General features: G+C 56.0%; 2 protein-coding genes across 9 annotated transcripts in view; one reads left to right on the forward strand and one right to left on the reverse strand.

Moving 5' to 3' along the window:
* Positions 1-18,559, forward strand: part of SZT2 (SZT2 subunit of KICSTOR complex) — a 58,530-nt gene extending 39,971 nt beyond the window's left edge. For 4 of the 7 annotated variants that reach the window (XM_086754142.1, XM_086754143.1, XM_086754147.1 and 1 more), the window contains 24 exons: positions 1,315-1,503; positions 1,625-1,822; positions 2,179-2,348; positions 2,535-2,701; positions 3,143-3,240; positions 3,373-3,505; positions 3,620-3,747; positions 4,044-4,174; positions 4,659-4,841; positions 5,282-5,552; positions 5,781-5,860; positions 6,210-6,335; positions 8,066-8,271; positions 8,394-8,487; positions 9,340-9,420; positions 9,834-9,908; positions 10,856-10,921; positions 12,168-12,381; positions 12,657-12,840; positions 13,424-13,546; positions 13,809-14,310; positions 14,635-14,751; positions 15,151-15,219; positions 17,818-18,559. In XM_086754142.1, coding sequence (XP_086610268.1) covers positions 1,315-1,503; positions 1,625-1,822; positions 2,179-2,348; positions 2,535-2,701; positions 3,143-3,240; positions 3,373-3,505; positions 3,620-3,747; positions 4,044-4,174; positions 4,659-4,841; positions 5,282-5,552; positions 5,781-5,860; positions 6,210-6,335; positions 8,066-8,271; positions 8,394-8,487; positions 9,340-9,420; positions 9,834-9,908; positions 10,856-10,921; positions 12,168-12,381; positions 12,657-12,840; positions 13,424-13,546; positions 13,809-14,310; positions 14,635-14,751; positions 15,151-15,219; positions 17,818-17,961 — 3,749 coding nt within the window. In that variant the 3' untranslated portion in view covers positions 17,962-18,559. The remainder of the gene's footprint in view (positions 1-1,314; positions 1,504-1,624; positions 1,823-2,178; positions 2,349-2,534; positions 2,702-3,142; positions 3,241-3,372; positions 3,506-3,619; positions 3,748-4,043; positions 4,175-4,658; positions 4,842-5,281; positions 5,553-5,780; positions 5,861-6,209; positions 6,336-8,065; positions 8,272-8,393; positions 8,488-9,339; positions 9,421-9,833; positions 9,909-10,855; positions 10,922-12,167; positions 12,382-12,656; positions 12,841-13,423; positions 13,547-13,808; positions 14,311-14,634; positions 14,752-15,150; positions 15,220-17,817) is intronic. The other 3 variants (XM_086754144.1, XM_086754145.1, XM_086754146.1) reach the window with 3 other exon arrangements.
* A 600-nt stretch (positions 18,560-19,159) lies between these two features.
* On the reverse strand, positions 19,160-21,896 carry HYI (hydroxypyruvate isomerase (putative)). Of its 2 annotated transcripts, XM_086754149.1 has the most exons (8): positions 21,701-21,896; positions 21,491-21,602; positions 20,470-20,584; positions 20,267-20,345; positions 20,050-20,099; positions 19,787-19,856; positions 19,510-19,644; positions 19,167-19,297 (listed from the first exon to the last, which is right to left on the reverse strand). In XM_086754149.1, the coding sequence occupies exons 1-8, from the start codon at positions 21,894-21,896 to the stop codon at positions 19,209-19,211; spliced, it is 846 nt and encodes a 281-aa protein (XP_086610275.1). In that variant the 3' UTR covers positions 19,167-19,208. The 2 variants fall into 2 exon arrangements, with proteins under 2 accessions (XP_086610276.1, XP_086610275.1); XM_086754150.1 differs by lacking the exon at positions 20,050-20,099 and having other exon boundaries at positions 19,160-19,297.
* Positions 21,897-25,543: the final 3,647 nt, after the last annotated feature.

Genomic DNA, 25,543 nt, shown 5'->3' on the forward strand with positions numbered 1-25,543 from the left:
TTTCCTTGTCTTGTGGCTTCAGCTCTGACTCCTCTGTGTGTTTGTGTGTGTGTCCGTTTAGCTGAGCCTCCTCTTTCTTGCTGGCTGGACAAATTAGCAAACAGAACCTGCTGCCCTGAGATGGCAGCTCTGCAGTCCCTGGTTGCTGAGGGTCCGTGTGCTGTTAGCTTGCAAGCAGTGAACTCGAAAATCCTGCACCCTTTTTTCCCGACAAGTCCAAAAAGGCATCTCCTCCCTGACAACGGGCATGTCTTGGAGGAAAGGTTGCTGCAGAGCTTACGCTTCATTAGGAATTATGGAGACCAGGTGGTTGTGCTGCTGGTTAGACCTGGGCACAGTCTGCTGGGGCTGGATTTGTCTCAGCACAGAGAGGGCACCCATCCTTCACATGGTGCTGTGGATCCAGTTTGGTTGCTCTTTGTCAGCAGAGTCTGGTGTCACTCCCATCCTTGCTGGGATGGAGAGGGACAGAGTATTGGCTCAGCAATGCTGTGAGGCTGAGGTTGTTTGCATCTGGCTTAGTCAAGGGGCTTTGAAAGGGAATGGTTACATCTAGGGTTACGGCGTGGGGTTTGGACCTCACAGTTGTGTCCATGCTGCTGCTTCCCTGGTGCCCTGGCCATCGAGCTGGGCTGTAGGGAGTGAGCTCCTGTTTCAGCTGTGGTCCACAGCAGGCCTTCTCCTGCATGGCCCAGGGCACGCAGCAGGTGGACTGTGAAGCAAGCACCACACTACTGCTCTACATCTCTGAACTGTCCCGTTGTGTGTGTGTAGGGCTCAGCATAGACAGGCTACAGGCAGGGCCTGAATTTTACTCTGCAGCAACTCCAGGCTAATACTAGGTGTCAATCTGCTTTGTCCCCAGTCGTGCTGGTTGGAGTGCATGGGGGAGGCATCTGATCTTGTACGGGTGTACAGTGAGGAGGGGGCTGTGAGTGTAATCTGCAACCAGGTGTCATGTGTCTGCATAAAGGCCCTCCTGGGGCAAGTGGAGATACTTTCCCCTTGCATATGAGGCTGGACAACCCAGGAAGCTCCTGCAGGGCAAGGTGAAAGCTGCTGTGACTCTGCGTGAGAGAGATTCTCAGAGTGATGGGGACATTCTGTGCCAAATACCATGCTGCTTACCCTGGCTCCCCACAGGCACAGCTAGCCTCTGCTCCCCTGGCTGCATCCCTTCCTATGGGCCCTGCCTGCCACATGGCACTGTGTGACATGACGGTCCCAGGTGCGGGGTGGAAAGCTGTAGGCAGGCCTTGCAGGGCTGTACTCAGTGCTGGGCTGACAGGGGCTGTTTTGGGCTCTCCCACGCAGGAATCGCGTGCATTGCACTGACATTTGTGGATGAGCATGGCAACCCCACCTCGCTGCTCCACGGGGAGAGGCCTGACTCCCTGAAGTTGCCTTCCTCCTCGCCCATTGTGGGCCTGCTGCAGGACAGCGACTTTGAAAGCCTCACTGCAGTCAGCAGGCACCAGCCAGAGGCTGGCACCCTGCATTCAGGTAGGGAGTGAAACAGGCCGCAAGCTGCCACTTCTCTGCTGCCTCTGCATCCCCTGGGGCACCTAGGAGGGCTAGTGAAGGTGGGGATTCAGAGCCACGCAGGACTGTGCTTGCCCCACAGAGCCCCGTGTGCTGGTGCGCCTGGATATCTGGGAAAAGGGTAACATCAGCTTGCTGCAGCTGTCGGAGAAGCTGCGTGGGGCCTTGCGCCACGCTCTCTGCGATGCCGTCATGGAGTTCCTCGTGCTGCCGGCCCCACTCTGTGTGGAAACTGCCTGTCCCCTGGGTGCTGCAGACCTGGAGGAGCTGAGCTCTGCAGGTGAGATCCTGGCCAGGATGGCCACCCTGAGCCCCCAGCCAGCCTCACTCCTCCCACCTGGTCTGTGGGAGCTTGGCTGTGCTGGGGAGACTCAGGTTGGGGGTGCTGGCAGGGAGGAGGCTGCTCTCCCCTCTGCAAACTGTGCTGTATGATGCTCGGGGAAGAAGCATCGTAGAAATTAGGGTTGGAAGAGATATTTAAAGGTCTGTCTGCTCCCCAAGACTGAATCCACTTTGCTGGAGGGCTCTTCCCCTTCTCTCCAGCCAGGCTCTGACCAGCCACAGTGGGGTACACGGGAACATCAGTAGTGTCACCCTGGGAGTCTCCGGGGAGTCTGATTTGCTCTGTCCCCACAGGAGGCCTAAGGAGAACCATGTCAGAGACTAAGGGCCTGGCCCTGGCCACTGGTGGAGCTGGCAGGACCTGTCCTCCACCCTTGCACTTCACCTCTGCCCCTTCGTCCAGCTCTGGGGAGCCAGTGACACCCACGAGCAAGCTGGGACGCCGCAGCTTCTGGGACATGCTGGTAATGTTGCTGAGGGACCAGTGAGGAGCAGGGCCTGTAAGTCCTGATGGTGTGTCAGGCCAGGAGGAGTGGAGTGGAGGGGTCTGGCTGGTGTTGGGAGGCCAGGCTGGTAGCAGGGACTTTGAAATCAGGGTGCTAGCTGGGCTGTGCATGTGCACAGCATTGACTTACCCCGCTTCTACCTAGAGCAAGACAGAGTCCTCAGAGCTGGGCAGCCCCAAGACTACTGATGACATTGTGCTGGAGAGGCCAGAAGAGGCTCGCACGAGGCGGCGGCACAAGACTGAGAGTGTCAAGCAGCACCTGAGCCAGGATCGGGCCGCAGCCACAGCTGAGCTGGAACAGGCACAGAGGCAAGCATAGCCTGCAGGCTGGGCAGCTGGGGTGTAGTTCCCTTCCATCTGCTGTACATCACTCCTCAGCCTAACATCCTGCTGGCTCTATATGTGTCTCAACCCTCTGGACCACGTCCGCTTTCCTTGTAGTTTCTCCCTTACACAGCTGATTAGAGGACCTGCCTTCCACACACAAAACCTCAATCCTTATTCTTGAAGTGCTGCTGGGACCATTGCTGGTTCTCCCTGCCAGAGATCCCTTCCCTGCGTTGTGGGGCGCTGTGCAACACCTGACACTGCAAGCTGCTGAGCCAGAGAGACCAAGCTCAAGGGCTGTAACAACTGAAAAAGGAGGCTCCCAGGGCTCTGCTCTGAAGCTGGGAGGGGACCGTTGCACTTCTGTGCCTTCGTTGCTGTTGACTGCTCTGGTGTAACTGTGCTTCTCTTCCCTTTTCCCAGGCGCCGAGCCTGCCAATTGGAAGAAGGGGATGTAGGTACCATGCACCCACTCTTCAGTCAAACCTGCCAGCAGTGGATGGCATTCATGAACCACCTGGGTATGTGTCTCGGGCCCCAGCTCCTCCAGATGGGCTGGGAGTGGGCCTTTCTACCCTCTCTGCTGCCTGAGCAGGCAAGGCTTGGTTTTGGAGCAGTTTGGCACCTTGTCCTACAGTATTTCTTCCATGCAGGGTGCCCGTCAGTGCAGCAGTGCTCAATGGAGATTGTGTCCCGTTTCCTCCTGTCCTCCATCCTGGTGGAAGTGGTGAGCCTGGTCACTGCCCTGGCAAGCGACACCACTGTCAAGGTGTTTGAGCAGATCTGGTGAGTTACTCGGTTCACAGGGAGCTGTTTGGCACCAGCAAATGCCAGTCAGCTGTGCCAGCCTCTAGTCCCATGGCTCTAGTTGTCAGCTACCTTTGGTGCTCTTCTTTGCAGTTACCATCGGGGCACCGCCTTCCTGCCCTATAAGCCTGGCCAGAGCGCCAGCCCTCGTCCTGCGGCTGTCAGACACTTCATCCTGCTGGGACGCAACTTTCAGCAGTGGCGTTGCAGCACAGAACAGGGTGAGTGCCTGACCAGGGTCCGCAGGACTGTGTGCTGGGGGCTCTTGGGTTGGGAAATGTATGAGCAGGGTTCCCCTCTTTGGTGGGACAGACTGCTTGTGCCTGGGGGTGGACAGTGGGTTGTCTCTTTTCATCTTCTGAGACCTTATTCTCAAATTTGCTTATTTCATAACCGCTTATTTCAAGATCAGCTCAGCAGTACTGTGGCAAAACATCTTGTCGTGCCACCTTAATAGCATGTGCATTGTAAAAGTGGGATGAACTGGTCTGAGGGTCATAACTCTGCCTTCTTGCAGCTCACAAAGGGCTCCAGCGCTTTGAAGCTATGGAATTCAGCTCAGCAGAGAGAGGCTCTGACCCAAGCCTTGTCGGACGAGACCTGGCACCTCGGCAAAGGTTCCTCTTCTTGGAGATCATTGACAAAAAGGTAGGAGTGGTGCTTGTTGTCTCCTGAAAGCCCAGCTGTTCCCAGCTGTCCCAGGGCTAGAAAGAGGAGAGGAAGAATGCCTTTGCAGGCCACCAACCTTCCCTAGGCAGGAGCCCTCCAAAGCAGCTGTGCAGGACGTTTCGTGCTGCAAGCAGAGCTGAGGGTTCCATACAGCACTGTGGGGAGTGCTGTGGGGGGTCAGCAGCCGTCACTGTCTCTGATTTCGGCTGCCCCACTATAGGGTCTATAGTTGCCCTTTCCCTCTCCACAGCAAGGCCCACATCAGGCTGGGCACTTGTGCTGCCAGTTCAAGTACCACCACCAGTACCCCTGTTAACAGGGAGGGCCGTGAATGAGCTGTTGCCATTTGAAACTGGTTGGAGCTGTAGCAAGTACCGCTCAGAGCACCTGGGGCAGCCTGTGTCACCATGCAGGCTCTCTCTAAGCAGGTCCCTCAGCCTTCCTCTCCCTCCTCTCTCTCCAGCTGACGCTCTACACCTACAACTGGTCCCCAGACCTGGGAGCCAACCTGAACTGCTCACTTACTCGCCTGCTGCAGTGGCAGAATGCCCGGTCCCACATTGTGCACTGCCTGCTCAGCCAGAAGCTGGGACTTTTCCACCACCACTGCTTCATGGACACACCATGGCATGAGGACAGCAAGCAGGTAGGGCACCCTGCCAGGTAGGGCAGTCCTTTCCTCTTCAGGAGGGGCCTTGGTGGCTTGGGAATCTGATAAAGGTTGCAGTCAGTTCTGTGCTTTTGTGTGCTGGCTGGCAAGGCGTCCCCAGGTGCTCATGTGTTTGACTGTGGCTGTGTCCAGCCAGGCTGTTGCTGTCTGTTCTTGGAGTGACAACGGAAGCAGGTTCTGCTGTTGGCAGCACTTACCTGTGACTAGATTATTTGGGATGGAGGAGGCTGGGGAATGGGCTTCCCACTGCACACTGGGGCCATATTGGGCCAACGCCTGCTCTCCTAAGGACTGGTGACAGAGAAGGCCAACAGATATGTCTGGAGATGGCCAAAAGTGGATTTACTCTGTTCTTGTGGGTCATTTCTCCAAGGCTGGCAGCAAGGAAGCTTTCATGGCTGTGTCTGCTTGTTTAGGAGCCAAATCCTTTCCTAAACTCCACTTTGGAGGTGGATGCACTGATCCGGAGCTCCAGCCCTCCACCTAGCAAGGAACAAGGCCGGCTGAGCAGCTCTGCCCGCAGCCTGCCATCTCTGCACTTCCATCCCGATGTGGTGCCCTTTGACGAAGCTCTGCGGGATGTTACCACCATCAAGCGCATACCATACGGGCCAGAGTCAGGACCTTTTGATCCTGTGTCTCGGCATGGGGCCCAGTTCCTGGAAATCAAGAGCATGGAGAGGAAAGGTAAAGCAAGGGGCTTGATGTCACAGGAGTCTGCCTAGTTGTCTTGTTCCTGAAAAAGGAGCTCAGAAAGAGCAGAACAAGAGTTCTGGAAGAGGGGACGGTTTTCAGCTGCTCCTGCCAAGGTGCTGTGGAGGGATGGGTTACGACCTGAGTAGGATGGGAATGAAGGGGAGTGGCAATACCTGGGGCTGTGTTTTTATACTCTTGGTGCTGCTCTCTTTCCTCCAGAACTGGAGAAGCAGATGAAGATTGAGAATCTCTTTGTTACCTGGCAGCAGAGATCAGCGCAATCCAACATGCCCATCAGTGTGAGTGCAGCCCGGGCGGGCGGGTGGCAGGTTGGACCTTCTTACAGCACGCTGGGAACACCAGCTTGCCTATGGCAAAGGGGAGCACTGGGGCTCAGAGCAGTCTGTGTGTTGGGGATGGTGTTTGGCAGTGGAGCAGTGCTCTCCACTTGAACTTCTGGGGTTGCTGGGCACTAGCACCAGACTTGGGAATGGGGCCTTGCTGCCCAGCACTGGAAAGGCTGTAAAGCTGGGGCATTTCCTGTAGAGTTTGATCTCCACTTAAGCAACAGCACAGTGTTGCAACAGCTTGTTCGCAGGCTTGACAAGGAATGTCAAGCTGTAACCATGTTCCTCTTGTGCTGTGCAGCTGGCAGACCTGGAGACCCTGAAACAATCCTCACGCCTGGTTCACTACTGTGCTACTCCCTTGCTCTTCGACCCGGCCTTCCGGCAGCAAATTCAAACTGACCAGCAGGGCAAGGTAGAGGGGAAGGTGAGTGTCAGCAAGCGCCAGTGGGGTTAGGCTTTGTGCACTGAGGCAAAGGATGGTTTTGCAATCTTTTCTCAAGACCAGGGCTGCTCTGAGCTCAGCCCTGCATTACAGGATGAATTTGCACCCTGTTAGACGGAGATTGAGAAAATCCTTGGGTTCTCAGAGCCTTTCACCTGCAGCCACACCATCCCTGGGGAAGACTGACTTCTGTTTTTTACCCAGGGAATTCAGAGCTAAGTCTAGCAAAGCCATCGCAGAGTGCTGTGTGGTACTGATCTGTTGAGGAAACAAAACTTCACTTTATGCATTCAACAGCCAAACCTGGTAAACCTTGTCTGGACCCAGCAAATAGCTGGAACAATTGAAAGCAAACCAGCTGAATCCTGAGCAGGTTGCAACCTGACAGACTCTAACTGGTGCAGGGCCCGCACCGGCTGTTCACGGTCTGTTTGTGTGTCAGAAGGGAAGAACAGGCTGCTGTAATTTATCTGAATGTCAAAAGGATTCTGACAGGGTCTTTAAAAAGAGGTTGCTACAGAAATTGAGCGCTCACAAGAGAAAGGAAAAGTATCATCACAGAATGAAAACTTCACTTTGTTTTTTGGAACAGAGCAAAATGAAAATTGGTTATTCAATTTGAAGAGCCTGGCAGCAGAGATTTCAAGGTTGTGTATCGGGTTCTGTATCTCCAGATCATTTATCGCAGTACATACGAGATGCCAAGCTTTGCAATGCTATGTGGCTGTTCAGATTGGTCAGAACAGAAAAAGACTGCAAGGAACTCGAAAGGGACCTGAGTAGCCTGTGAAATGAGAGGTAATGTGAGAGCTGGGACCTGGTTCCCAGTAAAATAGTGCACAGTGTGGAGAGAAATTTTAATTCCTTCTGTATTTTACACTAACTGCAGAGCCTGTACAGAGCAGAGAGCTCAGTGGACTTCAATTTCTGAACAGTTGCATACAAAAGGCAAACTGTTCTGGTGTACAAAAGTACATCAGAAAGGGGTGTTAGTATTAAGGGTAATGTTCCAATAAGTTTCTAAAATACTAGTGTATTAAAGTCTTCAGCTGGACAGTAAGTGTGAGACCAAGCAACTTGTGGCAAAGGCACTGAACTAGAGAGACTGGAAGAAGGTCAGAGAGTAGCCAGAGAGACCCCCAGGTGAATGAAAGCGCAGATAGAAATATATAAGAGCCACAGGCTTGAGAGATCAAGAAAAGAAACCTCAGTCTTTCACAGCACAAAGACAAGGAGTATTCAAGATGCAAAAGAAGAACTGAAAATAGTTAAAAGGAAACACTATTCCTGTTCCTCCGTGCTGCTGAGCTATTAGGAAATCCTGAGAAGTCAGCAGAATTCATGAGGGAATTGGACTCTTAAAGTGGCAGTAGGAGCTGAAGCTCTGTGAGCCTTGTGTGAACCAGTTGTGAGCCACTAAAACTTTGTGGAAGCTGTTCTGTGGGGGAAGACGTGAATTATCCCCTTCTGCCAGGGCACCTTTTCCTGCAGTCTGCTGGAGTGCTGTTAGGTCAGTCCATGGCTGGGTAAAATTTGAATCCTGTGTTTCAGCACATGCACTAGGACAGTGTTTGGGAAACCAGCTGTTAGTGCTTTCTGGCAGAGGGAGATCTGCCCCCTGCTCAACCGGAGCATCTGATGGTGTCCCAGTAAGTGTCACCTGCTAGGGCCAGAGGCAGCAGGTCTCCTTAGGAAATTATTTTCTCTTTCAGAAGCGCCACCGCTCAAATGACTCTACAGCCTCAGGGAGGGACCGCAGCCACAGCTGTGACTCAACGGAAGCACTGCCCTGCAAGGTGAAGGAGGAGCCCTGGCTGCAGGAGATGTGCAGTGCCTTCTTGCAGCAATACATCCAGTACCTGCAGAGCATGGGCTTCATTCTGGTCCAGGTGCGGCCACCCTCACCCACCACTCGCAGGTCAGTGACGTTCTGGGAACTCTGTTGTTGGAGAAGGGCCAACACACTGAGCTATGCCTTGGTTTGATGCAACAGGAGACATTGTCTCCCCTGCTCAAGGCTCTCTCTGCTGTCATTTCCAGTAGCACAAGCCGGATCCGAGCTCTAGCAGCAATGGGTGTGGAGGGGAGAGGGTCCTTTTCCTACACAAAGCCAAAAGCAGAGGGGAGTCCAAAGGTGAGTGTATGTTTGTTAGAGGGGTGGAACTGGGATGGAAGTCAGGCTGTGGAGTGGGGCAGTTCTTACAGTTCCCTTTTGAATTGGTTTCAGACAGAAAGGATGTAAGAGGGTAGAGAAAGCACCAAAGTCAAAAAAAGCCTGTCTAGACCATCATATCTTTAGGATCTTGGGTCAGATGAGACCTCCTTGCCCTCCTGCATGTCTTCCTGCAGCCCCTTCCTGGGACTAGGTGGACCAGGGCAGATCCCAAAAGGATGGCAACAACTTGTAGGGGGCTCAGAAGAGGAACTGGGTGACCTGGGGCCAGGACAGCTGTCTTTGGTATGGTTCTGGAGGTTTACCTGTCCAAGAAGCCTCAACATCTATGGTGAAGGGCAATTCTGGGGCAGAAGGATCTTTAGTTAAAGTGAGATGAATGGTGAAGTTGAAGAGATCAGAGAAGATAAGCCTGCAGTGGCTCTACTGCAAGAGCAGGCTGAGGCTTTTCATTTCTAAAGAAGTGGTGACTAGTGGAGGGACAGGACAGAGCTCTACCAAATCGCAGGTAGCCTGGAAAGGGATTGACTCCTTGCTGTCTTATTCTATACAGCACCGAGGCACTGTCAAATGAAAGTACTGGGAGCAAAAGGGAATGTTTCTTTGTGCAGCAGTTAACAGTGGCTTTTTGATAAAGGTTTTGTGAACACAAGAGCTTACATGTCAGCTCTCCTCCCTCCAATGAGGGTGCTTGGTTGATGAGGTTCCTCTATTTCCACCTCTGCCCAGAGCCTCGTGGCAGCCTTGCACCCTGGTGTGCAGGCTGCTCTCCTGTGCCATGCAGCCTCTCCAGCTTTGTCCTTCTCTCCCCAGAGCACAAGCCCTGCTGTTGCCACCTATCATCTACAGAGAGCTCTTCCAGGTGGGATTGTGCTGATGGAGTTGGCCTTCCAGGTAAGAAAGAACAAGAAACAAAGTACAATCTGGGGGTTCGGGGATGGTCTTCAGAGGTGACAAAGTGAGTGATGAGGAGTGGTGCAGGAGGAACATGTGATCCTTCTTCTCTTGTCCTGCCTCTTCCATGGTCCTGCAGGACTGTGGATTAGCTAGAGATGGTTTTGCAGGGCTCAGAGCAGCAAGAGTTGCCTGGAGGGGGGCCTAATAAAAGATGCAACGGCTCAGCACCAGGTAGTATGCTCTGTGTTCGGCCATGTGTTGGCTTGGGCCAGCTTGGTTCAGGCAGGAGAGGAGACAAAACCTGGAGCAAAAGTATCTGGGACCCAGCTCAGAGAGTGAAGCATGGGGACTGTTCTCCTTCCCTGGAGAGGCGCAAGGTGCGTGCTGTCCTCATGTGCTCTCTCTTCCAGGGCTATTACTTCTGTGTGAAGCAGTATGCGCTGGAGTGCTCACGGATCCCCATGGGCCAGTCTGTGAACTCACAGGTAATGGCTTTGCAGGCACAGCTGATTATCCTCAGGGTCAGGGGCTGCTTTGGGGAAGGCAGCGATCTGTTTGAGCAGATCTGTAGTACAGTGAAAGGGAGTGGGAGGTTTGGCAAGAGGCTCGTGTCCTGACTTGGGGAGTAACATAGAGTAGGCTAGGGAGGAGCAAGAGCAAATCTGGCAAAGAAGACTGCTCCGGAGAAAGCCAGAAGCTCTCTGCTTACCTTGGAGCAAAAGGGAAGCAGAATGGGAACAGAGACCTGTGAACATGGATGGCTGCCTTTTGCTGAAGGAGATAACTTTATGTACCATGAGCCCTGGTTCTTGATACCTCTGTGCCTTGCTCTACAGCACCATTGGGGTTGCCTGCTCCCTTCTATTTTGGTATGTCAGGGTGTCTCTTGCCTGTCCCGAGGGCACTGGGGTGGCTGTCTAGTGGCTAGCCAGCTCCAGCCTGTCTGAGCAAGAGGCGTGCACGACCATACTGTCCTTTCCAAGGTGGCTCTGTAGCAAGGCTGCGTCTTATATATGCCAAGAGTGGCTGTCCTAAGCTTAGAGCCTGCCAGGACCTCGCCTGAGGGTTTGCTGAGCCTTTCCTGGAAAGCCCGCATGTGCACAGGGCAGGGTTACCAGGCTGCAGCTGGCATTGCAGGGAACATCCAGGCTGTCTCTGGCTGCCTTGGGAAAGGACTTTGCCTGGTTTTGCAGTGGGAAGGGATGGTCCTGTGGGCAGTGGGCAAGAGGCGTGAGGCTTGCTGCAGGGGCCTGGCTGGCCTTCCCACATGCTGGGTCTAGCCCAGAGTTCCTCCAGGTGACGCAGTTGGGCTCCTCTGCCCCTTCTCTCCCTTTGTTCCACCCTGAGCCTGTGCAGGGCAGGCTGGATGCAGGAACAGGGCTGGGCAGTGCATTGTCCCTCTTCCCACTGGCTGTGCATCTCTCTCCATCAGGGCACTCTTACAGCCAGAGCTCGCAGCAAGAGCTGCATGGGACCCAGCTCCGTCTCTGAGTCTGCGGTACGTCCTCTCCTCCCACTGCCGTGCTGGGCACAGCAGGACCTGCCAGTGCAGGGCTGAACCTCCCACTGGCTGTGCTTCCTGCCCCAGGGCCCGGCAGCAGGAGCTGCCTCTTGCCTTCTGTGCCAGTGCCTTCTGTAGCAGTACATGCCACAGTGGGCAGCCCAGCTTGGGAGGAGGATGGGGTGGGCCCTGGGTGCTGGCATGGGGACAGTGCCTTGTGTTTCTTGCTCTTCATCCTGCCTTTCCTGGGGCAGAGCTACAGGCTCCTCTTCAGGCTGGTCCTGGCTGTGCGGGTTGCCCTCTGGCTCATGGCAGCAGCAATGCGGGTGGTGCAGGAGCTGGGGCAGTCTGTTCTCGTGCCAATGCCTCATGCTTGCTGGTTTTCCCTGCTTGCCCTTTTCTTAAACCAAGGGATTATGGTGTGGGTCAACTGCTCAAAGGGGTCAGAGAGCCAAAACGCATTAAAACTGGCTCCTGACCTGAGAGGAATGCTGAGGCCTTCACCAACGCTGTCGTCTGGCACCGTAGTTGCGGTTGTGGTGTGGGGTGTGTGTGTGTGAAGGCTGGTGCTGCCCCAGTAAAGGACCAGCACACTGAGCAGAGGTGATGGCCATGTGCCGGAGGGATCTTCTCTGGGCACAGCTGTGACACATCAGCCACCGCTGGGTCTGGCTTCCCAGCAGCCAGCCTAGGTCCCTGTAGTTACTGAGCACAGGGCATTTGCAGTTCTGTTGTTGCCCATCTCTGGGTCCAGCGACTCCCCACAGGCCCCTGTGCTGCCTCCAGCTCTCAAGGGACATCCAGGGAGTCAGTCTTTGCCTGTAGATCTAGAACTTCCTGGGCCTCCAGCTCTGGTGTGTCCTGTACCTGCTTGGGGACAAGGCAGTGCAGAGCAACACTTGGCTGAAAGGGGGCTGTGTCCTCCTTCCCAGCCACATGGCTTTCAGCTCAAGGTGGGGATGAACCTTATGCCAAAAGGGAGGCAGTGTCCTTCAGTCCGTGCTGCTACTGGAGACCAGGAGTGGGGTCAAGTGTGGAAGGAGCCACCAAGCTGGATCCTTAGGGGTCAGACCTGCAGGTCTGCTATTTGCACTGTGCACACAGCTTCTTGGCTGCATCTTGCTCTGGTGTCGGGGCAGGGGTGGCTGCACTGGCTTTGTGATGCCTTGCTGTGAGCAGGGCTTTGCAGGAGGGTGTGACATGCCTGATAATGTTCCTGCCTTGACTCCCTGTCCCTCCACAGCTCTCCATGCTCTTCACGGAGGAGTGTGACAAAGTCCGCGACCTCATGCATGTGCATTCATTCAGTTACGACTTCCACTTGCGTATAGTCCACCAGTATCTGCTGGGTTCCCACATGACTCTCCGCCAGGGCTACCATCTCACCAGCTTCCTGGAGGATTTCATTGCCCACCACCCCGACATCCCCAAATTTGGCCGCAACCATGTTTTCCAAGGTGAGTAGCTCAACATATGATCAGTCTGGGGTTCATCACCAGCCCATAACTCAGCAAAAAGTTCTCAAGTACTTTACAAATAAACTTGACCCTGGGAGTACCCAGGGAGACAACAGGGAGAGTGACATGAGGGACCCAGCTTCAGAGGAAGTCTTTGCCCTGTTGTGGAAGGGAGGCAGGTTGCTCTAGAGCTCTGTCCCCCAGAGTAGTTTGTAGGACACCAGGTAAGAGGCACTGAGCGGCTCCTGTGATAGCAGTATGTCCTCCTCCACTAGGCATGCTGGCCCTGCCCACCAACATGATCACTGCACACCAGCTGTACAACTACATCGCTGACCACGCCAATACCTACCACATGAAACCCCTACGCATGGCCCGGCCGGCTGCGGGCAGTGACAACAAGAAGGGGACACCAGGCACAGAGCAGAACGAATATGCACTGGTCTCTATTTGGAACAGGTGAGTGCATCTGCTGCAAGTTCCCGGAGCTGCCAGAGATTGGTGGGCACTCCCCAGTCCTGAGGACACTGCCCCAAGGTGCCAGCAAAGCTGACTGTTCTATGTAGTGCCAGGCAGCAGTTCTGCCTAGCTTTTCTGAGACGGCCAAAAGGAGAGTTGTGCATGTGTGCACATGCATTTGGCATTTCCTGTAGCACTTCTGAGGAGTCCTGCTGTGTCAAATTCCCCGTGCACAGTAGTTCTGTTGTGACTAAGACCTATAGGGGAACAAAGGGGTGTACTGGTTTTAAAATAGGAGGAGGTAGATTCAGATTTGATATAAGGAAAATTTTTTTTTACAATGAGGGTGGTGGAACACTGGCAGAGGTTGCCCAGAGAGGTGGGGGATGCCCCATCCCTGGAAACATTCAAGGCCAGGTTGGATGGGGCTCTGAGCAACCTGATGGTTGGAGATGTCCCTGCTCCTTGCAGGGGGTTGGACTAAAAGATGGCCTTTAAAGGTCCCTTCCAACTCAAACTATTCTATGATTCTATAAAGCATCGTATGTATGTCTCCTTCATGCTGATGTGCTTTTACTCCCAGCTCGGGCTCCTACAAAGACTCTGAAGGTCTACGTCATCATGATGACTTCGATGTATCCCTCCTGGTGTGTCACAGTGCAGCACCGTTTGAGGAGCAGAGTGAGGCAGAGAGACGCATGCTCCGGTGAGCACTGGGGGCCCAGCGAAGTGACGCCAAAGCTTACTGATTGGGAAGGAGGGTTCTGGGAGGGACTGGCTCTATCTGGGACATCACAAGCAGGTTTGGTGCTGCCTGGGGAGGATCCTCGCAGGGAACTAGGCATCTGTCCTTGTCTGGGCAGAGAAGCACCATTACTGGCAGGGACGGAGAGGCCCATGATTCATTTGTAGCCCAACTGAGAAGGAAGCAGCCCTTCCCCAGGTAACGAGTGTCTCCTTGCTCTCAGCTTGCGTTTCTACGTCATCATGACTAGCCAGCGGGAGCTCTTCCCACGACTCACGGCCGATATGCGACGCTTCAAAAAGCTGCCGCACTTGCAGCGGGAAGTGCTGGAGCCTGTGGTGGGCCGGGCAGCGTGGGAGGCAGCGGAGCCGGAGACGAGCCTGAGGCAGCAGCAACCAGCGGAGCGGGATATGTGGCAGGACGTGGAGGACAGCAGTGAATTCTATGTGGGGGGCACGCAAGTCAAACTGGGGCCTGGGCTCTTCTACACCTCACCGCTCTTCCCCTTGCTGGCCTCCGAGGTAGCCTCAGCCCAGAAGCAGCTCAGCAGCATGGTGCAGCTGGCCAAGTGCCACTGCCGCAGGGACAACCTCTGGAAGCGCCTCTTCCTTCTGGAGCCTCTGGCTTCTGACAAGCTGAAGCTGGGCAAGCTCTCGCTGGTGGAGCTGGAGGAACTGCTCGATGCCGTGCATGGGAAATCCATTGCTGATGTTGACCCCCAGCTGGTGAGCAGCACGGACAGAGTCATGGTGCACAGCAGCTGCTGTTCTGCTTTGGGGAGGGAGTGGGGTGCTGAGTGAAAGGCCTGCAGGGCACATCTCTGCCTGCTTGGTGGGAAGATAGAGGCAGGAGCATAGCTCCTAGCTGGCAGGGGAAGGCTGCATAGACTTGTCTATGGAGAGTAGCATTTCTGGTGGGCTCTTGTTCAGCATTTCTCAGTGGGCTGTGATGAATACATTTGATTTGGGGTCTGTAGGCTGCTGTAGCATTATGGCTGCTGATGCTGTGGCTAGAGGGAGGTTGAAATTAGCCCTTTTCTGTGCCCTCAGGGATGTTTCCTTACCATGACAGTCTCCTGGTACCAGAGCCTCATCAAAGTGCTATTGAGCCGCTTTCCTCAGAGCTGCCGGCACTTCCACAATGCTGAAACCGGCACCCAGTATCTGGTAAGTCCCAGCCCATCACCCACCTGCAGCTGCTCTCCCCTGTCCAGGGCCCCCGCCTGCTGTGGCTTCTCGCAGTGTGAGCCTGGCGCGTGCTGCCATGACAGTGTGGGCACTGTCGTTATGCTGCTCTCCACTCTGCTTCTGGTGCAGCATGAGGTGTGTGCTCCAGTGGTAGAGCAGTGTCTGTCTGACCTCAGGCAGGCAGGACGCTGTTCACACCCAGAGCCTCATGCCATGTATATCCCCATGGTTTGGCAGTGCCACCTGTGAGCCAGGTGGACTTGCACCTTCACGGCTCTATCATGCTGCTCGTCCTGCATGTCAGCATGTCCCTGCGTGGGTGGTGTCCTGAGGTTTGTGCTGTCTCCTTTGCAATGTGTGCTGTGGCTCTCTTGACAGGTTGTGCTCAACCAGAAGTTCACAGATTGCTTTGTTCTTGTGTTTCTCGATTCCCATTCAGGAAAGACGGTAAGAATTTGGGAACATAAGAGCAGCTGTAGTGGCTCAGGCCAGGAGTCTGTCTGGATTCATCCAGCACTTGCCAAGGCCAGGTGCCCATGGGGAGAATAAGAGCAAGTCAAGAAGCCTGTTAACACCTTTCCCTGTTACTGTCCCAACATCTGACAAACTGCAGCCCAGGCCTGTCCTGAGCTAGAGGTGGCCTTTGCATTTGTTTAATAGCCCTCCACAGCTTTATTTCCTTTGGTTAACGTGTAGCATCCATGATTTCCCCTGATTTGCTGCTCCATGATCCAGTTACAGTGTAGGTGAAGAGCTACCTTCCTGGACTTTTTTGAACCTCCTTCTGCTCTTTTCCTGTGCTGCCCCGTTCTTTTTTTTTTTTTTTTTTTTTTTTTTTTCCTCCCCTCACTGGAAAACAGTGAGCAGTTGATGCCCTTTTCCTTCACAGGGTTGCTTTTGGATTGTGCTCTCAGCTGTCTCTCTGTCCAGGCTACAGAGTTCTTTTGTGTTCTGTCAAAAGGCAGAGGATGCTGAGTCTGGCTGGGAGGGGTTGCCAGTGCTGCAGGCTGCTCCTACCTGGGCAGAAAGGAAGGGGACCTCCACTGTGAGTGTCCCAGCAAACCTGCACTGGCCTTGGCTTTCATCACCTTGAGGGCAGAAATACTCTGCTTTCAGCTGTGCTCCCAGGCAGGGTGCAGGGTGGGTCCCAGGGAATGCAGCTCCATGTGAGAGCAGGCGATACACCAGTCCACAGCGAGGTTTTTGCAAAGACTGCAGCATAACCGATCCCTTTGTAAATAAATCACACTCCATCTGAAAAGCAGGTAGGGGAGACAGGACAGGAGACAGAAGAGGAGGTGCCTGCTGGAAGGTTGCTCAGTGCCTCCTGCCACCTGATGGTGAAGAGTCCTTCCCGTTTGCTGGATGTTTGGCGTGGCCAGTTCTATCCTCTTCATGCCAGTGGTAGCTCGGAGCTGAAACCGCTCTTTACTGTGTGGATACCTGCTTTCTCCCCAGTCCCCTAGGTTCACTTCCGCATCTGAAGGTGGAATTTTTGCTAACTCCGTGTTGCTGTGTTCAGGAAGCCGAGCTCTTAAGCCTGCCTTTCCTTCTCCAATGGCTTCATTGTCTTTCAGAGCCCTTCAGATCCTTCAGGGCTCAGGTCAGTCTTTGTCAATACAGGTGTCTAGGACCGCACCCAGTATTCCTGAGGAGTCTCAGCAGAGCCTTCTGTGATTGCGCTAAGGGTTTTCTGCCCCTGCCGGGTGCTTTTGGAACAGCCTAGGGTGGTATTTGCCTTTTCATGGTCGTCTCCTGGTCACAGTGTCACCTTGTGGTCATTAACAGGATACACCCAGGCTCTCCGTCACCTCTCCAATGCCTCCCTTCTTATAACAGAAATCGTTCATGTTCCCCACTTTTTCTTTCACGCTTAACATTCATCCTATTCCTGTGGCCTCTCAAAAGTCTCCAGGGCTTTTTTTGTGTTATCCCAATCCACTTTTGTATTACTGCCTCAATTTTTATCAGCGTGTTTCTCATCTTCGTGCCAGACTCATTAAAGTACTAGGCAACGTGAGTCCCAAAACCTGTCCTAGAGGAACTCCATTTGTAGCCTCTCTCCACCGTGCTACTTCTACTTTCAGCACAACCATTTTCACCTTATAATTTTTGTGTTAATTCCTATCTTTTCAGCTTACCCAAATTTCCCATGTGGCACTACATCAAATCCTTCCTGAAGCTCAGATAAGATATACCGTGATTCCTTTGTCTAGAAATATTACCTTATCAAAGAGAACTCTAGCGTTAGGACATCACTTTGGTAACACAGAGCTGCGTTTTCTTCATAGTTCATTCTCTCCAAGCCTGCTCTAAAGTCTTGTGAGTTAGGCTCACAAATAATTTTCTCTTCTCTCTTGATGATTTGCAGTTTTGCAGTTACACAGCTGTTCTCATGGCTTTGAGTTTGTTAGGGGACTCTGGCTACTAGATGTGTTGCGTTTCAGCTCTGGAGAACATCCAGTCCCCATATCTTGCCTCCATGATGCTGATCTCGGTGCACTGAGTCGTTTCAGTTTTTCTTCTGCTTCAGTTCCTGCAGCCTTCTCTTCTGAACCCTATTCTCTGCTCCCCTCTGCCCTTGCCCTGTCTTCTCAGTACGTTCACTAATGAGAATGGAGCAGCCAGCATTTATTTTTAGGATTGCAGTTATTATGTTTAATCTCCTCCCCTTCCCCATTTGTTGCACTCCTACTCTTTGCCTTAGAAGAAGAAATTTCCCTCTAATTTCCCTGGAAGCCCCTATTACTGTGGAGGCAGTAGGATCCCCTCCTCTCCTGAGGCTGCTGCTGGGGTTGGTATAACTGCAGATGCATGGGGGCTGGGACAGAGGGAGTGGGCAAGTCCTTGTACCTAATTTCCACTAAGAAAAGTGGGAGGAGGCTCAAACGTGCTCTGTCACAGGAGGAGGCACTAGCTTAGTGGCATTTTGGGACTTCTCCCAGTATCTGCCTGACACTGTCAAAAAAGTGCCCACACACCTGGGCTAGGGACTGCACAGTGCTCTCTGAATCCTGTCCCCTGACCTGCTCTTCTTATCGGCAGAGCCTCACCGTCGTTTTCCGGGAGCCGTTCCCAGTGCAGCCCCAGAACAGCGAGAGCCCTCTGCCGCAGCTGGTGTCCACGTACCACCACCTGGAGTCGGTTATCAACACTGCCTGCTTCAACCTCTGGACAGGCCTGCTCTAGCACCGGCATCCACGCCCTGGAGCAGCTCATGTACTGGACCTCTTGGCATGGCTGTGCCGTGGGTGACGATGGGGAAGAACAGGCGCCCGGGGGGACCTGTGCTCTGGCACTGCAGGCAGCGCTGCTAGCAGCACACGTGGGCATTGAGTTGAGGAGCCTGGGGATGTGCAGGTCCATTGTTCGCTGGCTGGCTGGGGTGGCCCTTGCTGTGCTGTTTTCGGTGGGTTTGATACTGGATGACCTTGAACCGAACTGCAAGGGCAGGAGCTTGGCTGCTGTGGCTTGGCTGAAGCAGAGCGACTCTCAGGGACATGGCTTTGGCATCTGCAGGTGAGTTCTGCCTGCCAGGAAGGCGTGGAGCATGCACAGCACCTTTTCTGCACAGGGCAGCACCACGCAGCGCTCTAGCTTTAGGTGGAAAAACTCCTGGACTTTGGGACTTTGGGCAGTGAGGCTGTCCACTTCTGGCCCTTTGCTTTCATCAGGAGAGCACCGAATGGGACAGGAAGGGTGAACTGGACCAGGGGAAGGTTTTATGGAGATGTACATTAGAGCCATTGATGTGTCTGTGAAATAAACTGAACCAGATCCCCGCTCACAGGCCATTGGTTGGGGTGTAGAAAGCCTCCCATAGGGAATGCAGAGGCCACCCTGGCTTTGGGGCTGGCTGAGTTTGCACCAGAGCCTCACACTTGCTCCGGAGCAGGAGCAGCAGCACAGACAGCCCCGAGGGTCCATGGGCAGGCAGCCCCCAGCCTCTTACCTTGGTTTGGGTAGCCTGGGAGCTGCACACTTCACTTTCCCCACCTGCTGCAGGGTCAGGGCCAAGCACTGGCAGCAGCCTTGAGAACTGCACAGCCTGGAAGCCCAGAGCCCTCTTCCGACAACTCCAGGCACCAGCTGGAGCTGGACTGGGAAGACTCACACCCTTCCAAGGACTGAATGCTCCCCTCAGCTGGGGACGCTGGAAATTTCTCCCTGGACACCCCTGCAGCCTGGAAGTGAAGGTTTTCCTGTGTACCTGAAGTCACCTACAGTGCCCAAGCCATGCTGCAGATGGTACCTTGTGTAGATGAGGGTTGGCTGGGTTGGCCCAGTAGGGCCTGGGGAAGGGAAATGCAACAAAGATGCTCCTTACCTTGCTCTAGAAATCATCCCACCCACCACCACCCCCTCTTCATAGAGAAGACAGACATGCTCCTATGTGAAGCCATTGCTTTGACTTTTATTCCAGTGGTTTCCTTGCTTTACTCGGCTGCCTTGCTGCTGCCACCATGCTGCAGCCCTCGGCTCTCCCAGTAGGAGCGCAGCCAGCCCAGACCTTCCAGGGTATCTCCTGCAGTGACAGACAAGGTCTCCTGCTGCCACCGCCAGTGAGCTGGAGCAGTTTCTGCTCTAGGCAGGGCAGAAGTCCCCAGGTAGGAACTCTGATGTCCACTACCTGCCACCCTCCAGGACTGCCTGTCTTTGCACAGCACCCAGCCAACTGGTCCACGCTGGGACCTACCACTGGGGCTCGGACCACTCACGGCCCAAAGGCCCGCTCACCTTTTGGAGCATACTCGCACCCCACGTAACCAGTGTAGCCAAGGGACTCCAGGAACTTGAAGATGTAGGGGAAGTTCAACTCCCCAGGGCTGTCGGGCTCGTGCCGCCCTGGCACTTGCGCAATCTGGATGTGACCTGGGAGGGAAAGGGAGCAGCTCTGCCCGCAGCCTTCTCTAGGTGCCACCAGCCACAGCTGAGTGTGGGGCAGTAGGGCCCCATCTCAAAGCTGCTCCTGCCCCATGGCTGCAGAGGAGCCAGTTTGGGTGCAGGGTGTTACCGATGAGTGGGAAGTAAGTCTCCAGGTTGCGTGATAAATTCCCATCCATGATCTGGCAGTGGAAGAGGTCCTGTGGGAGAGAGGAGATGGATGGTGCAGCTGTTCAGCAGCAAGCCGTCGAGGACAGCTGTGCTATGGTCCCTCTCCCTCCCCCCCCTCCCCAGGAGGGGATAACAAGCCCACAGCCCCTAGGACTCCCCTGTGGGCCTGTGCAAGGTTCCCTGGTGGAGGGTGGACCCTAGAGATCTTCAGCGCTGACTCACCAGCTGCAGCTTCAGGTTGGGCTGTCCCACCTTCTCCAGGATGGCAGCAGCTAAGTGTGCAAGAAAGCAGAGACCATCACCTCCAGCCTGGAAGCTTTGTGGTGAAGCCCTGAGTCCTCCCTTCATCAACGGTGTTCCCTCAGCATCTCCCTGCAGGTGAGGTGACCTCCTGCCTTTCAGACTTTGGGGAGATTTTGGGGAAAGATGTCTGCCTTACCTTGGTGTGGGGTGTTCAGAAAGTAGCGAGGGTCAGTGATGCGGTTGTTAATAGGCTCCACCAGTCCAATCATGTCTTCCTGTAACACATTAATGTTACCCTATGGAGCATCCCATCACCTCTGCAGCATGGAGTAGGGGATTCTCTATTTTTTGGTACCCTAAGAGCTGCACCCAGGGAGCAGCTCTTTGTTCCCCACTTACCTGGGCCAGGAGGTCAGCGGCGTATCTGAGATTCTCAATTAAGGTGGTTTCCATCTCACCAGCCACCGCTGCCCGGTCTGTGCCCACGGGAACGCGCCCAGCCATCAGGTGGATCCTGCACAGAGAAAGCAGCAGCTCCATTCTTCAGGCAGCTGGTGGCACCTAATGCACCTTCCTCTGCCAGCTGGAAAATGGGGCTAGGCTTGGGGAGCAGACACAGAAGGGGGTAAGAGGAGCCATCTTCTGTGCAGGAGGCACAACAGGCACCAGAGCTGCAGGGACACAAACCTGCACCATGCCTCAGCTTGCCACTTGCTGGTTTAGAGCAGGGAGGGGATGGGGGCCAGCACTGGGCTAAGCCAGGCTCCGTGCAAAGCTCAGGGGCTGAACGAGAGCAAGGCTCTTCGGCGAGTTTCAGGAAAGCGTAGGGTTGAAACAAAACCCTTTTCACTCTGCCTGTTGCAGGAGAGTGCAAATGGGTCTGGGCAACCCCCAGCCTGCCTGGCCCCTGCCCTCCGCAGGGCTCTGGATGCAAAGTAACTGATATAAAAGGGCCATGCTGGTTTTCTGAAGGGGTTGTGCCAGGCTAATTGCATCTCTTACGGTGTCTCTGTAGTGCTGTAATCAGTGTGGCCTTCAATAAAGCAACTGCTGTGGTGTCCCAGGGGAAACGACCAGTGTAATGGGGGAGGAGAAAGGGGGGATTATCATGGAGAAGGGTGTGGGGAGGTGTGAACAAGAGCCCCCAGGACAGAAAGCAGGGTCCGACGAGAGAGGCTCAGCTCCCAGCGAGCGCCTTAAGGCCGTGACCCCGCATGCAGGGCTCTGCCTGCCGCAGCCAAGCAGGGTGACGCTGCTGGCGAGAGGCTCCGTGACCCCGTGAGCTGCAGGCACCACGGTGCAAAGGGCCAGTCCTGCTCGAAAGAGGCAGGCGGGGGGGAGCTTTGGTGCCACAGGGGTCGGGAAGCGGCTGCCGCGGGGTTCGGGGGGCGCAGGGCCGGGGGCCCAGCCTCGCACCTACCTGGGGCAGCCCACCGCCCGGGCGTAGTGCACCGCGGTGGCCAGGCCCTGGCGGAAGGCGGCCTGCCTCCCCGGCACGGCCGCCAACCCCATCTCGCCCGCCTCCTGGTCCCCTAGGAGAGAGCGGCGGGGCGGTCAGCGGCACCGGGGCAACCCCGCGCCCCCCACCCGCGCAGCCCGGGGACGGCGAGGGGGGGAGGCGCGGCCGTACCGGGCGGGGTGTTGAGGAGTACGATCTGCACCCCCGCCCGCTCCGCCGCGGCCCGCAGCGCCTGGGCCGGACAGCCCGCGGGCCAGGCCGCCTCCACCGCCCCGAAGCCGGCGGCCGCCGCCGCCTCCAGCCGCGCCGGGAGCTCCGGGAGCCCCGTGAAGAGCCAGGAGAGGTTGGCGGAGAAGCGCAGCGCCATGGCGGGCGGCGGGGCGGGGCCGGGGGCAAGAGGGGCGGGGCCATTGGCTGTAGGGGCGGGGCCGTGGCGAGTGGCTGGTGTGGGCAGCGGCGACCCACGCGTGGGGCTGCAGGGAGAGGTCCTCGCCTGCCAGCGAGCCCGTGTCAGCTAGGGCAGGGCTGGAGCCTCTCCCCAGCAGCTCACGGCTCTGGCTGCCCTGTGAGCGAGCGGCCGGCGCGGTGACGGCCCCGGTGCACACCCATGGGGCCCGTGTGGGTCAGCGGCCCCACGCCCTGTGACACAGGTGGGGTTGCTGCCTTCGTCAGAGGGGCTGCGGGACGGGGCCGTGCTGGAGGTGGTTGTCGCACGGCGTGGCTGGCATCCTCGTGGGAAAGGTGTTTTTCCAGGTGTTACCTGACACACGCAAAGCGCCGTGTTAATTGGTTTCCCGGGGAGCTCGTCTCCAGCAGTGGCTCGTTATGCCAGAAACGCTTTCTCTTTTGTCCCACGCTCTGCATATTTTACCGTAAAATGTTCATCTCCGCTTCAGTGAAGCTGTGGCTCCGGTGTGCGGGATTCTGACCTCTGTGGTGCCCCTGCCCAGCCCTGCATCCCCAGTCCCCGTCCCCTGTGCTCTGCCCACCTCCAGGCCCAGCTCGCGGGTGGCAGGGGTGGGGGGGTGCCCAGGGGCTGGGCCGTGGCTGGCAGAGGTGGCACCATGAGCCGTGGTGCCACCGTGAGCCGACATTTCACAGCCCTGTGTGCTGAGCTTGTCCCTAGGGGCTCCCACCTGCCTGCCCCTGCCTGGGAGCCTGGCATGCCCTGGCTGCTCCATGGCCACGGCAGGAGTCCTCCGCAGCCCCCAGTCCCGTGGCCCAGGAATTCACGGTGCCTTGGGAGAGCCCGGCGGCAGCACTGCCTCAGCAGAGGTCGGCCATGGCCAGGGGGCTTCGGTGGGAGGTCAGGGCTGGGCCAGCAAAGGGGAAAGCAGTGGCGAAGCTATCCATTAAAGAGTCTCAACTCAATTAAAGCTATTGATTAATCAATTAGAAGAAGCTTGGCTCAACTTCTCAGTAATAATCCAAACTGTCCCCATGATGGACAGCTGTGGGGAGCAGCCTCTGTGTCCCCAGCACACACATCCCCAGCACACGTGTCCCCAGCACACGGGCTGCTCCTCGCCCGCAGCTGCTGTGCCAAGGCAGCGCTGCGCCTTCCACACGTCCTCCTGCAGCCCCGCTGCACGGTGCACTGGGCTTCTCATGCTCTTCCATGGCGCCCAGGAGGTGCCTGGGTGCGCTGGGCCCAGCACCCGCGGGCAGGTGGGTGGCAGAGCCGTGCAGCCACGGGGAGCTCCCAAACGAAGGGTGGCACCTGCCTGGCTCAGGGGCGCAACCTCACTGGGTCCTTGAGCCATGGGGCTGGGAAGGCACCCGCCAAAGCCATGTGCCATGCCAGCCTCGGCGTTCCTGGCCACGTCTCCGGGCAGCAAAGGTGGCAAGGGCAAAGTCCAGGAGGCAGCGGGTGGGAGCAGGAGAATTTTTCTGGCAGGGCAGCAAATTAACACCGCCGCGCCCAGTGCGTGGGAGACCCGGGCAGCGAGATGGGAATGCGGGGAGCCCTCGCAGCAATCCTGCCCTGCAGACGGCAAGCGAAGCAGCCAGGCTCCGTGCTGAGGCATTGATGGCGTCTTTATATCTCTGGTAATATATCGCATTGATTTTCTCTCGTTATAACTGCGGTTCCTGCATTGCAGGCCGGTGTTTTGTCACTTTACCTTGACAGGGTGCAGTGGATTTACTGTCTGCCCTGCAACTGGTGGCTCTGGAGTGGTGTGCCACGCCGGCACTGTGCCTGGCCCCCGCTGCTTTGGGGGGCTGGCACGAGCGCGGGGTCAGGTGGGCCCCCATGTCCCCCCAGGGAGACGGAGAGGGGCCCAAGCGGGGCGCTGGCGCAGGAGGGCAGCTGGGTGCTGAGCATCCCTGCCGCCGCTCGGCAGTTTTATTGGCCCAAAGAAAACGTAGCTCCTGACCGTTTTATTAGCGAGCTGACATCTCGGTGCAGATCCGGATCCGGCAGCTATGACTGCCAGGGTGGGAAGGTTGGGGGTGGCCCCCACGCCCCAGTACAGTGCCTTGGGCACCCCGTGGCACCAGCAGCAGCAGCTGAGCCAGCCCCCCACCAGAGCCCAGTGCAGTGGGGACACCAGTCCTCCCAGCACCCCATGAATCCCGCAGCTCATTGTGCTGCAGGGAAGGTTTTATCTCTCTCCCTCTTTATGAAACACTTTTTAATTTAAATTGACATTTCTGTATTTTAACTACCTGTCTCCGGGCTCCCGGGCGGCTCAACTGACATCCCAGGGGCTGGGAGGGCCGAGGCACCATGGGCTGGGTGCCACCGGGCTTGTCACCCCCGTCCCTCCTGGGCACCCCAGACCTGTCTGGCTCCCCCTGTGCCCCACGGCTGTGCGAGGCTGGGGCTGGGAGGGGGCACTGTGGGAGTCCCTTCCTCCCTGGCCTTTCTTCTCTGCTCTAAAGCACCCCAATATTTTGCAACTATGTTTGGTTTCTGGCTTTTATAGGCGAGTAAATTTTAGCTGTTTTATGTGTAGAAAAAGGCTGAGAAAAATAACCCACGTGTGACCTGGCACCTCAGGGAGGCAGCTGCAAAAGCTTTGCTTGTATTAAATCTCATGATTTTTCACCAACGGTCTTCCTCAAACCTATCCCCTCTGGATGAGAAGGGACCAAGTGATGAAAATTGTCTCCAGTGGGACCCAGCCCCCATTTCCCACCCGTGTCCCTGAGGCCAATGTGTCCCCGTGATGGCTGTGCCCTCTGCCCCGCCACCCCTAGCCCCACCAGGACGTCCCTCCCAGCTCCCTGCCCCTCCAGCCGCACTGGGACAGGCTTTGCTGCGTGGTGCGACCCGGCCGGCTGCGCCTGTACCCCCAACTCTCCTCCCAGCCCAGCCCATAATCCCACCCCAATTCCTTGGAGCTCCCTGTTTTCACAGCTCAGGGCACCGCTGGGGGTTTGGCTCAGGGACCTGGCACCGAAGGGACATGCCAGCCCTGGTTCCCACTGGGAAGTCCTTGTTTGGATTCATCATTCTGCCAGGTCCTTCTCCACGTACCTCGGTCCGTGCTTACATTGCAGAGTTAATTTGCTAATTAGCTTCTTTTTACTGACAAGCCACCTGCTTTACTGCCGTTGAAGTCTGCTGTGCCCTTTGCAGCCACCTTTGCTGCTCAGCCTGTTTCCCCTCCCAAAACGAAGGGCCTGCCTGCGTTGCAAGTGGCAGCAAGGCTGTGCTGTAGCCAGGGCTTATCCTAGTCCTGCTGGATCCTCTCCTCCTGGTGGGAGCCCCTTTCTCCTCCTCCTCTTCTTCTTCCTCCTCCTCTTCTTCGTCCTGCTGCTCCTCTCCCTCCACCCCATCCATCCCCTCCATCCCTCATCTCCCATCCCTCCCTGCCCTCCATCCCTCCGGTCCCCAGCACTGGGCAGCACCTGGGAGATGCCGGGGAAGAAGCCAGCCCCTCCCAAAGCTGTGATGATGATTTCTGTGGGATGCCTTAACGAGCACAATGCCCCACTCAGGCCTCCCTTTCTTACAGCCTCCCAAAACACTGGGGTAAAAGGAAAATCTATACATCATATTACGGG

Source organism: Chlamydotis macqueenii, chromosome 8 (genome assembly GCF_036417535.1).
Source record: "Chlamydotis macqueenii isolate bChlMac1 chromosome 8, bChlMac1.mat, whole genome shotgun sequence".
NCBI classification, from domain to species: domain Eukaryota; kingdom Metazoa; phylum Chordata; class Aves; order Otidiformes; family Otididae; genus Chlamydotis; species Chlamydotis macqueenii.

What these genes read in the sequence shown, in the direction of transcription:
- HYI (XM_086754149.1), bottom strand. Translation starts at nt 21,896, where the DNA reads ATGGCGCTGCGCTTCTCCGCCAACCTCTCCTGGCTCTTCACGGGGCTC. An exon ending in CGGGCGGTGGGCTGCCCCAG is followed by an intron (nt 20,585 to 21,490) that starts GTAGGTGCGAGG and finishes TTCTCTGTGCAG; the next exon opens with GATCCACCTGATGGCTGGGC. An exon ending in CCGCTGACCTCCTGGCCCAG is followed by an intron (nt 20,346 to 20,469) that starts GTAAGTGGGGAA and finishes AATGTGTTACAG; the next exon opens with GAAGACATGATTGGACTGGT.